The 10,936-nt window shown below is 40.0% G+C and overlaps 1 protein-coding gene and 1 pseudogene across 1 annotated transcript in view; one reads left to right on the forward strand and one right to left on the reverse strand.

Annotated features, from left to right (window-relative positions):
* The window catches only part of OXCT1 (3-oxoacid CoA-transferase 1), a 176,244-nt gene extending 167,964 nt beyond the window's left edge, over window positions 1-8,280 (reverse strand). The window contains 1 exon segment of the mRNA XM_037798944.1: window positions 8,269-8,280. Within this exon segment, the coding sequence (XP_037654872.1) occupies window positions 8,269-8,280 (12 nt within the window).
* Window positions 8,281-9,394: 1,114 nt separating this feature from the next.
* LOC119506368 lies at window positions 9,395-10,256 on the forward strand (annotated as a pseudogene).
* The last annotated feature ends 680 nt before the right edge of the window (window positions 10,257-10,936 follow it).

Consider the following 10,936-nt stretch of genomic DNA (forward strand, 5'->3'; position numbering starts at 1 on the left):
ATAGATTCTACTAGTAGGTTTTTTGAACTTTTGATTTCTGCCATATACATGTCCAGTGCTTCCTTTACAGCCTCTATCTCTTTTGCAATATCTTCTCTAAACTTTTTGAATTGATTTAGCATTAGTTGTTTAAATTCCTGTATCTCTGTTGAAGTGTACATTTGTTCCTTTGACTGGGCCATAACTTTGCTTTTCTTAGTGTAGGTTGTAATTTTCTGTTGTCTAGGCATGGTTTCCTTGGTTATCCAAATCAGGTTTTCCCAGAGGGAAAGAAATATTCAGTATCTGGTTTCCCTGCGGGTGTGTCTTAGAAAATTGCTCCACCCTTTGATGCCTCGGGTCACTGTGCTTTTCTGCCCAGCAGGTGACGCCTGTTAGGGTATAATTCTTGACTGGTGTGAGGATGTATGGCCATGTTCCCCCAGGCTCTGGGGTCTGGTTCTGAATGGAAAGGGCCCCACCCCCTTTCCTCCTAGAGAAGACAGACCCCCCAGGTGGAGCTCATTAGCATTTCAATGGTCTCGCTCTCTGCTTGTGGTGTCTCCAGCCTTCTCAGAGTCACAGCCCTGGAAACTGAAAATGGCTGGGGCTTTCTCCACTGAGCCGAAAAAGAAACAGATAGTCCCCTTCAGACACAGACCAAGGCAACCCTCCGGCTCTCCCAGGTCAGTCATCACCCAAAGCCTCTGTCTGTTTTTTGGGGCTGCGTACCTGTAGTGAGCAGTTCACACTTGCTACTTAAAACCCCAGTTGGAGCTCAGCTGAGCTGTATTCACTTGCTGGGAGAGAGATTCTCTGTGGCACCACGCGGCTCTGCAGCTCGGGCTATGGGGGAGGGGGTCTCACGACCTGGTTCCGCAGGTTTTACTTACAGATTTTATGCTGTGTTCTCAGGCATTCCTCCCAGTTCAGGTTGGTGTATGATGAATGGATGGTCTCGTTTGTCCCCCCGCAGTTATTCTGGATTATTTACTAGTTGTTTCTGGTTTTTTGTAGTTGTTCCAGGGGGACTACTTAGCTTCCACTCCTCTCTATGCCGCCATCTTGCCCCCGCCTCCACAGAGGTGTTTTTTGCCCTGTCTCACCTAGCCACCATTTTAGGTTCCCCCTCTAATTCCACTTTTGAGAAACCAATTCTCCAAATGAATGAGCTTTGTAAATTCCTCAAATTGGAATTATACTGAAACTTTCAAACTCTGCAGCCTTAATCCTGTCACTTTTTATAGTCAACCTGTATTCATCTGAGTTTGATAATGATGGACTTTTCTTCCCTGAGTTTTGTCTGTGCTAGCAAAGCCTTCCTAAAATTTAAAATGAAATTATAAACTGACAAGAACTATCTCACAACACAAGGCAAAGCTTGCATTCTTTTCCCCAATTATTAAGGAAGCTAAAATAGCTTCTAAAATGAATGACCTAGCTCCCTTCCATGGAAGGCACAGAAAAGGAACCAGAAGTCTTCAAATACCTGTCCAACTCCCTCCTCACATGGGATTTGGATTTAGACTAGTTACTCTATGCAGAAACAATTAGTGTTAAATTTCAAAAGGTGCATCAGAGAGAATGTAATCTATATGCGTGATCTGTGATTGGTCTTGGTTTCTTCTCAGAATTTACCAAAGAGCAGGAAACCTTTATTTTCTAACAGTTAAGGTATTCTTGATTTGTAGTCTTTCATTATTTCCTCCAAATTAACCATCTGCTTCAAACAATTTCTTCTTTAAAAATAAAAAAAAAATACTTTTTCATGATTCTATAGAAATTCAACACAGCAAAACTTTCAAAAGAAAACAGAGAAAACACACCTGCAGACTAATTTATATTAATAGTGTGTTACACTATTAAGGAAATATGGAAAATATTATTTTTGAACATTTAGCATTTCTGACATATGACGGTGGTCGCCTGCCCATAATTCTTCAATGATTATCTGAAGCCCGCTTTTGTTCATTTTGTTTCTCTTGCCCCCAGTAGGATAACAAGTGTTATTTTCACTCAAAAAAAAGTTAAGACAGATATTTAATAAGAGAAAGCTTTATCAGGAAACAAAGTTTAAATTTCATCCCAAACTAGAATATCTGAATCTTTTGAGACAAAGTATGAAAAAAGAAATAGATCACTGATTAATGATTTTCCGTTTAAAATATGAAGGCAGAGAGTGGTCATCAAGTTTTGAGTGTGTGTACCTTAAGCTAATGAAAAGACAGATTTACAAGAATCTTCTTTTCTTCACGGCATCCATGATGCTCCTCTCACAGGTCATTATAATTTGTGTTTGATGTGAGGGATCAGCACATATAGGCTGATTTTGATGGGCTTTAAATATTAGTTCACTCCCCTGAAGATTATAGCTAACAATACTTTGTAAAACAATTTAAGTTTTTTGATCACACACTAAGATTTTAGAAGTTGGGGGCATTATGGAATTTTCATTCTCTTGGGTCTCAAGAACTTTAGAAAACAAAAAGGATATATATGGTGGTGAGCTTTACCAGCTGCTGTTCTACAGTTCTACAGCCATTTTCTCTGGATCAGTGAGAACAGCAGCAGTCATCTGAGGTTTATTAACAAAAGCAGCAGGAGGGATGGGGATGAGAACATGGAGCTCAACAGCTTCAGAAAACACATTCAAATGTCCTATCCCACTGATGCTCACAATAGACCAGTAAAATTGGCAAATAGGCAGAAAATGCTCCAAAGAAGCCAGGGTTCTAAGTATATTAGTCCAAGGTCACAAAGGCAATGAAAAGCAAAGATACAGTTCTTACTCTCAGATATTGTCCACCAAAAAAAGGCAAAGAAAATGTAATGAACCTCTGTGCTCAGCCCTGGGACTTTTTACCTCAGTGATCTTTTCCATTCCATGACTCTAACCCAGCATATGTGTTGATGATTTCCAGTTTTATAATTCCCTTCCAGACCTTTCCTTTGAGCACAGGCTTACGGATCCACCTGCAAGTGCAACATCACCACTCGGATGCCTAAAAAGCAAACCAATTCTAGCAAGACTCTTGATTCCCCTCCCCAATACTCACCCTACCCCACCCCACGGCCATAAAATCTGTTCCTCTTGGATTTCCCCATCTCAGTGAGTAACACCATGAATCAAGCCAGGTGTAGGAGTCATTTTAATTTCTTTCTTCCCTTCACCCTGTAATCCATAACCAAGGTATCAGCAAATCTGATCAATTCTACTCCAAAATACTATGTATCTCAGTTTCATCACTCCTCCCCATCTACACCTCCACTACTGGAGCCCAAGCACCATTCTTAAAGCATGTCTTCTCAGGGTCCTTTTCATTAAACCATTCAACTTGCAGGTGACCCATTCCAAGAAACTTACCCATTCTCATTTGTAATACGTAATAAAATTGCTTTTCCTCCTGCCTCAACAAGTTAGTAAGAGGAACAAATGAAATAAATATGTGAAAGTGCTTTGAAAAACATAAAGCATTATATAAAGTATTATAAAACACATATACTACACGGATTTTTCTGAGCTTTTGTTTAGAAGAAAAAGGAGCTAAGTGAATCTAGCTTTTTAAAAAAAACTGGCATTTGTCTCTCATTACTAGAATGCATTTTAGGTAGTTCTAGCTTTTTCTATTCAAACTTCTTCTGTTCCAGCTTTTTCTACCACTTAAGAGGACTGGTGCATGACAGGAAAGCACATGGCTGCCCCAGTTAACCTCATCAACAAATAAGAAACAGCCAGATAAATCTTACAAATGTCGTGTTTCTGACTAAAAAGAAAATAAAGAACCGGAAGGCACAGTTCTGAAAGCTGGGAAAATCAGCCTCAACACCCTCAAGGTATCCCCATCCCCATTGTCCTCCCTCTTTACAGGATGTAGAGGGTAGATATTCTGAGGTGCTAAACCCCCGAGGCTGCAGGGTCCCTCCAGAGGCCAAGGGCACACCATGACTCTGACCCAGGACTACTTCTCTAGCTCCTGGAAACTCTGCCAGACAGACAGCTGGAGCTGCAGCCACAGGCCAGGCACTGGTTGGTCCCCAGTTCATTGTCCCAGGGTGTAGATATCTGCCCTTGCTGTGTATTTCCATGCACAAGAAACTGGCTCTCAAGTAGGAGATAAGCCAAAGGCAAGAAAAGGCAAGATGCTTCCAATAAAATGCACAGTTACATCATATTCAAGTTAGATTTAATTGCAAAGGCATTCAGATCTTTAAAGAAATTGTAACAACTGCATACAACTGAAATTGGGGCTGGATAAACATGTTGCGTACATAATCTTCCTGTCTTCATGCTTGCCCCAAAAGTAGGCCTGGCGAATTGCACAGTCCTTTCACTACTTCTATACAAATTCATATTATTCTATTTAATTTTTCATTGATACTCTTCCAACCAGTTGTCATTATTTTATTTCAGTTCTACTTAACTTTATCAGTCAGTTAAGAATACTGAGTGACATTTAATATATTTAATATATCCAGACTACATGGGTCTGCAAACTTTTTCTGTAAAGGACCAGACAGCATCTGATACTTTGAGGGCCACATACTGACTCTGTCACATATTCTTTGTCTCTCTCTCTTTTTTTTTAACAGCTCTTTAAAGCTGTAAAAACTATTCTTTATTCTTCAGCTGTACAAAAACAGCCAGGGCTGCAGTTCTACAACCCTTGTTATAAATAGTAACTGTGAACAAATCATATATAAAACAAACACTGTATTTGTTTTATTTAAAATGAATAAGCCTGCCATTTAAAACAAACCACACTGTTTCAATGGGTTTTCTTTTCCTGAAGTAGGTACTAAAACTCAGAATATTTTCTATTATAGAAGGATAAGAAAAATATCCTGACTCATTTTCATGAGGCAAAAAGTTCCTCCCAGATATTTTTTTCTCTCCTCCCTAGGTGGTCAGGGATAAAAGATGATCACTAACAACTAATGAAGCATCACTTATGACATGCACATTTATAATGAAATTTAAAAACCTAAGTTTATATCATTCAGATTGATAAAACAAATTTGTGAAGCCTCAAAAATTATAAATAGATTCAAAGTTAAAAAGCCAAAAATAGCTAGAATACAATTCACCAATCCATCAAGAAAGGGGGGATATATTATTAAAGTGACTTTCTTTTAGGATCTCTGCACTCTAACAATAGGAAACAGCACCAAAATTTTGTAAGGATAATGGCACACCCCACAAGGCAATGAGGTCCATTGTACCTAAGATAATGGAACTCTCTCACGTAGTTGCTGCATTGTTACCAAGCACCAAGAAATAAAATGTCAGGATTAGCACTTCATTTAAATTTTTATCATCAATAAACTGCATTTCTATTCTGCTAGTCTTCTGGATGCAAATGTTCATTAGGCTGAGAACTGTATCTAGTAATCTAGGAGAGTATGCAAAAAAAAAAAAAAAAAAAAGCAAGAAGTTAACACTGGGCATTCACCAAGGCCACATTTTTATATTTACCACTTCCTCAGTAGAAGCAGCAAAGATTAATATAAGAGGGGGATATATTGCCAAAATATTCAACTACAATATGTCTTCATTAAATACATTTTCATTAGCACCAAAATATTTTCAAACTGATGTAGCATTTCATGAAAATTCAAGAAAATGAATTGTGTTTCTATACTTCAGTACTTAGAACAAACAGAATCAATAAGTTTATTTAATTTAGTTGTGTTAGGATATTATTATCTTATCTACAACTGGCTAAATCTGTAGCACAAAAATGTACAGATATCTCTTTCAAGGGGCCTTAATAATCAATTAAAAAGTGAAATCCAAAAGCATGAATAAAATCTTATAATTGAAAATCTACAAGGAAAAGAAATTTAAATTAAGATATTATATAATTTAATAGGTCTAAAAATAATACCCTTTGCTTTACAGGTTCCCAAAACATCTACCCACTGGACCCTAACGTTGTAAGTAATTTAAACATAGTTAAGTTGTATAAAATTCTATGGTCAAATGAGTTTGAATTTTCTCACAGCATTTAATATGTTCCTATGTTCTGAGAATGTCTAAAACCCAGACATAATACAATGACTCTGAAACATGTCTAACCATTAGAGCATTTTATTTATAGTATGTATTATCAGTATATCCTAGGGTATTGAGATACTGTTCCCAAACAGAATTTGACAATCACTGCTGCCTCTGCCCCATTAAAAAGTAGTTTTATGGGCAATGACTTATTTTAAAATGTTAAACTTCAAACCATGTGATTCTGATTCTTTTTATCATTTTTTTCTCCTAAGATCTACATTTTCCTTATGTAAAGATATTTGGTAATATACTTACTTTGACTACAGGGTAGCAATATATGCTGAGTATAATGCATGCCAGTCTACACAAATACCATGTGATGGTGATTCATCTCAGAGCCAAATACACTGTACCCCATGTTAGTGTTTAGTGTAACAAAGGAGAACATAAGGAAGAAATATATATATGTAGTTTCAGAATGCATTATTTATAGAATTAAGCCGAATTGTTTTAAATTCTCCTTAGTTCAGTATACCCTTAAACCTATAAAGACAAATAATAAGTGTTCTGAGAGCCATAAAAAAAATTTTAAGTTGTCCTGGAAAAGAGTATGATAAAAAAAAAAAAAAAAAAAAAAAGGAAAGGAAAAAGATTACTGATTACAAAGATAACTAATTACCACTATCACAATTCTTCATTCCTTATGTATGAAAACTGAATGGTTTTCCATGGAGAATAATCTAAAACAGTGGTTCTCAAGCACTGTCCCCCCATGCCAGCAGCATCAGCATCCTTGGCTTGGCAAAAATGCAAATTTTCAGGCTCCAGAGCTACTGAATCAGCAACTCTTGAGTGAGGCCCAGTAATCTTCATGTTTTAACAAGGCCTTCAAGTGACTGTGATGCAGGCTAAAGTCTGAGAACAACTATTCTAAAAGGAAGATTTTTTTGATTGTACATGCATTAAATTAATACACAATAAAGCAATAAAGGAGCACGACACTAGAAAAAATTAAGGCCCAATTTAATTGGTTCAACAAATATCTAAGCACAGAGCAGTGGTTAAGAACATGCATTCTGAAGACTAGACCCCTGCACTAAAATCCTAGTGCTCCCACCCACTGATGCATCAGTTTCCTTATCTAAACAGCATCTGCCTCATACATGCTGGGTTGTGTTTTGTGTGTGTGTGTGTGTGTTGTTGTTTTTTTTTTTGGGGGGGGGGTAGGAACGATTAAATGTCAAACCGGACAATAATACCTGGCACAAAGTAAGCGTTCATTAACGTTAACCATTAATATTATACAGCAGGTGTAGGGATACAATAGTACAAAAAGCAGACAGCCTCTTCACTCCTGGAGTTGGAAATCAAGAGATTCTAGTCTCCTAATGCATATGAAATACGATCTTGGGCAAGAAACTTATCCCATTTGGCCTCAGACCACTTAAAGTCTGAGGAGATAGACTCATGGACCTCTTGAACTCCCAAATATCTTTTTCAGTGATAACTATCTGCTTTGGACCTAGACATGCAGAATATGCCACAGATATAGCACTGACTGATGCTTTTCAAAAAACAGGAAGACCTTCCCACAGGCATTTTATGTGTGCTGCTGAAGGTACAGCTAGTTTTCTCTATCACCAGTTCCATAACAAAGACTGAGCAAGGAGAACTAATCTGCAATGAGCTCATCATTACTGTCACTCCCGGCAGATTTCTGGTCCCCCATTATCCCCACTTCTATCAGTCAAGGTTCCTGCAGGAAACAATCCAACTCAAATGCTTCCAGGAAGGAGACTTGAATGAAGGGACTATTTACAAAGAAGTGATCAGGGTTAAGGGAACGAAGGAGAGATGGTAAGGTATCCAGAGACTATCATAGCAGGGAGCTGAAGGACTGAAGGAGAGAGGAGAGGAATAGAACCCAGTGGAAACCAGAACCGGAGAGGAGGGGCCATCTGACTTGGAGAACACTGCCCCTTCCAGAGATGGCACAGGAAAGTAGGAAGGGAATAGAGCAGATCCAAACTTCCCCCCTCCTCCAGTTTCCTGCCACTGCCTCCTATTGGCTGAACACAACCAGAATCCAAAGGAGACCAAATCACACAGGATAGAATGGATGGAGACTGTGTACATTCAGTGACAGGGCAGGGGCAAAGGGGAAGGGATGGGTAGGTGAGGAGGCAAATGGTCAATGATGAGCACACTGAGTCCCCTGCTTTCCTGGGCCCGTTTAGCCTGCCTTCTGCCACGTTTGGGCATGTTTGGGGTAAGAGAAGGATCAAGCGTACCACCTGAGTCATGCTTACCTTGCCTTCTGAGATGAGGAAAGGAAGACAAGCATTTGTATATGAACTTCAAGAGATAAAATAAGAAAACAAAAGTTGCAATCATGAAACGATCAGCAAGCACGTCTACAAGAATATTTTAATTGCTAATGCCACTCAATTTTGTCTCTCTATGCAAGATAATGCAGTTGAGGGAATAATAATCAGTCTCCTTTTTCTGATGGGTCCCTCTCAAGAATAAATGAGTCAACTGGAAATGAGACCCCATTTCAGATGTAGCAAACGTGAGGGAGAGGAACCAGCGAGGGCTCCACATCCGATGACTAGAATACAGTAAGAGCCACACACATGAACAGCCTCAGGAACATCCTCTCCATATAGCTGATACCTAAGGTCTGATCAATCATATGACTGGCTCCAGTGAAGGAACAATTAACATCATTCATCACCTCCATTCCAAAAGTTAACACTCGGGAAGGGGACTGTGTTCTGCCATAGGATCAAGGTTCCCAAGGTTCATGGGGAGTCAGTGAGAGGAGATTGCTCCCCTTCTTTGGGTATTGTGTCAAAGAGTTCTTTTAAGAACTTGAGTTGCATGTTTAACTCAAATGGCCCATGTGGGTAGATCAGAGAGGACTGGATTAAACTGTTTCTAGCTGCCCTCATTCTTCTAGCTAACTAAGTAAAGTAGATAACTTTACCAGGTAAATACTAAAATGCAATGAAGGGGACAGTGAAGGTCAAATTTGACATTTCAGCCAAGCCCTCATAAATATCAGGTCTCCAGATGTCAATTAAATATTTTCTTCTGAGTGAATGAATTTCATACAGGCACGAGAGGAAGTAATTGCCTGTGTATGCATGCACATGCTTAAAATTAATCTGCCTAATGAAGTTTCTCAATATGGTTAGAATGTGGGGAGAGCTTTAATTCTTTCCTATTGATGCCTGTTTTTTTCTTTTGACTATATCTTGAAAAAATTATGAATTTCACTGATCTTGTAACTGTATATCATAAGGCATTAGCAATCTAAAGATTAAGAATAAAAGAAGGCACAGAGGTGGGTCCGGCCACGATTTGGGGAAGGGGTGGGATCGAGGAGCTCCATGCGGGAAAGCCAGGCCGGGGATGGCTTCAGCTGGATGCAGCGACTGTGAGGGCACTGTGCCAGAGGCAGCCAGCCCTCACCAGCGGCCCTTCCTGATTGGGGTAAGCGGCGGCACCACGTGCGGGAAGTCAACTGTGTGTGAGAAGATCATGGAGTGGATGGGGCAGAATGAAGCTGACCACTGGCAGTGGAAGTTGGTCATCCTAAGCAAGACAGGTTCTGTAAGGTCCTGATGGCAGAGCAGAAGGCCAAGGCCTTGAAAGGACAGTACAATTTCAACTACCCAGATGCTTTTGATAATGATTTGATGCACAGGACTCCGAAAAACATTGTGGAGGGCAAAACTGTTGAGGTTCCAACCTATGACTGTGTGACCCACTCAAGGGCCCATTTCCTTGTCTCTGCTTCACAGCCTATTAGAGATGACGGTGGTCTATCTTGCAGATGTGGTTCTGTCTGAGGGTATTTTGGTGTTCTACAACCAGGAGATCGAGGACATGTTTCACCTGCACCTCTTTGTGGACACCGATTCTGATGTCAGGCTGTCACGAAGATTTCTCTGGGATGTCCACTGTGGGAGGGACCTGGAGCAGATTCTTACACAGTACACCACCTTTGTCAAACCAGACTTTGAGGAGTTCTGCCTGCCAACAAAGAAGTATGCGATATGATAATCCCCCGAGCGGTTGACAATATGGTTGTGATCAACCTGATTGTGCAGCACATGCAGGACATTTTGAATGGTGACACCTGCAAGTGGCACCAAGGAGGGTCCAATGGGCAGAGCTACAAGAGGACATTTTCTGAGCCAGGAAACCATCCTGGGGTGCTGACTTCTGGCAAACGATTCCACTTATCGAGTCCAGCAGCAGACCCCACTGAGGAGCTACCATATGTTGCTCCCTCAGCTTCCTGGGCAGGCCCCCCGATGAACATACATGCACAGTGACAGGGCCCAGAGATATCGTCTCTGCCTCCAAAAACGCAAACACCGCTTCCTTTCAGCATCTGTTTCAGGATGGTATCAGGATCGAGGCATTCCTCATTTGTGAATGGGAACCTGTACGTGTTTTTCAGTCTCAGTTTGATAAGATATTGACAGGGCAGTCCTGGTATTTTCACCTGCTTCTTTATTTTAAGGAGTTAAAATCTCTAGGTCACTGAGAAAATGCCACAGAATGCATGGTAAGCTTGTTATGCTGACTTCCAGAAGGAATACTAGTCACATATTTTTAGAAAAACTGAGGAAGCAGCCTGGATACTGCGACAGCTCCAGTGTTTCTAAGCTTGTTGGACACTGACAAGCATGATCTGATTCATGCTCAAACACATATAGAACTGAAAAGTTTCAAGAGATAATACTTTCTCTTCCTACCTGTTCTACATCCTAATGTTTTCTATTCTACTTCATAACACAATGCTGGTTGTGACCCATAAACATTAATTTTGTGAGCCACTGATGGGTTATGATTCAGCCTGATAAACACTGATCTAAGGAGACATAGAGGAATGTCTCCTTCCTCCAAGCTTAAACTTCAGAGGCAGTTAAGACAGTAAGGATC

The sequence above is a fragment of the Choloepus didactylus genome, chromosome 11 (genome assembly GCF_015220235.1).
Source record: "Choloepus didactylus isolate mChoDid1 chromosome 11, mChoDid1.pri, whole genome shotgun sequence".
NCBI classification, from domain to species: Eukaryota; Metazoa; Chordata; class Mammalia; order Pilosa; family Megalonychidae; genus Choloepus; species Choloepus didactylus.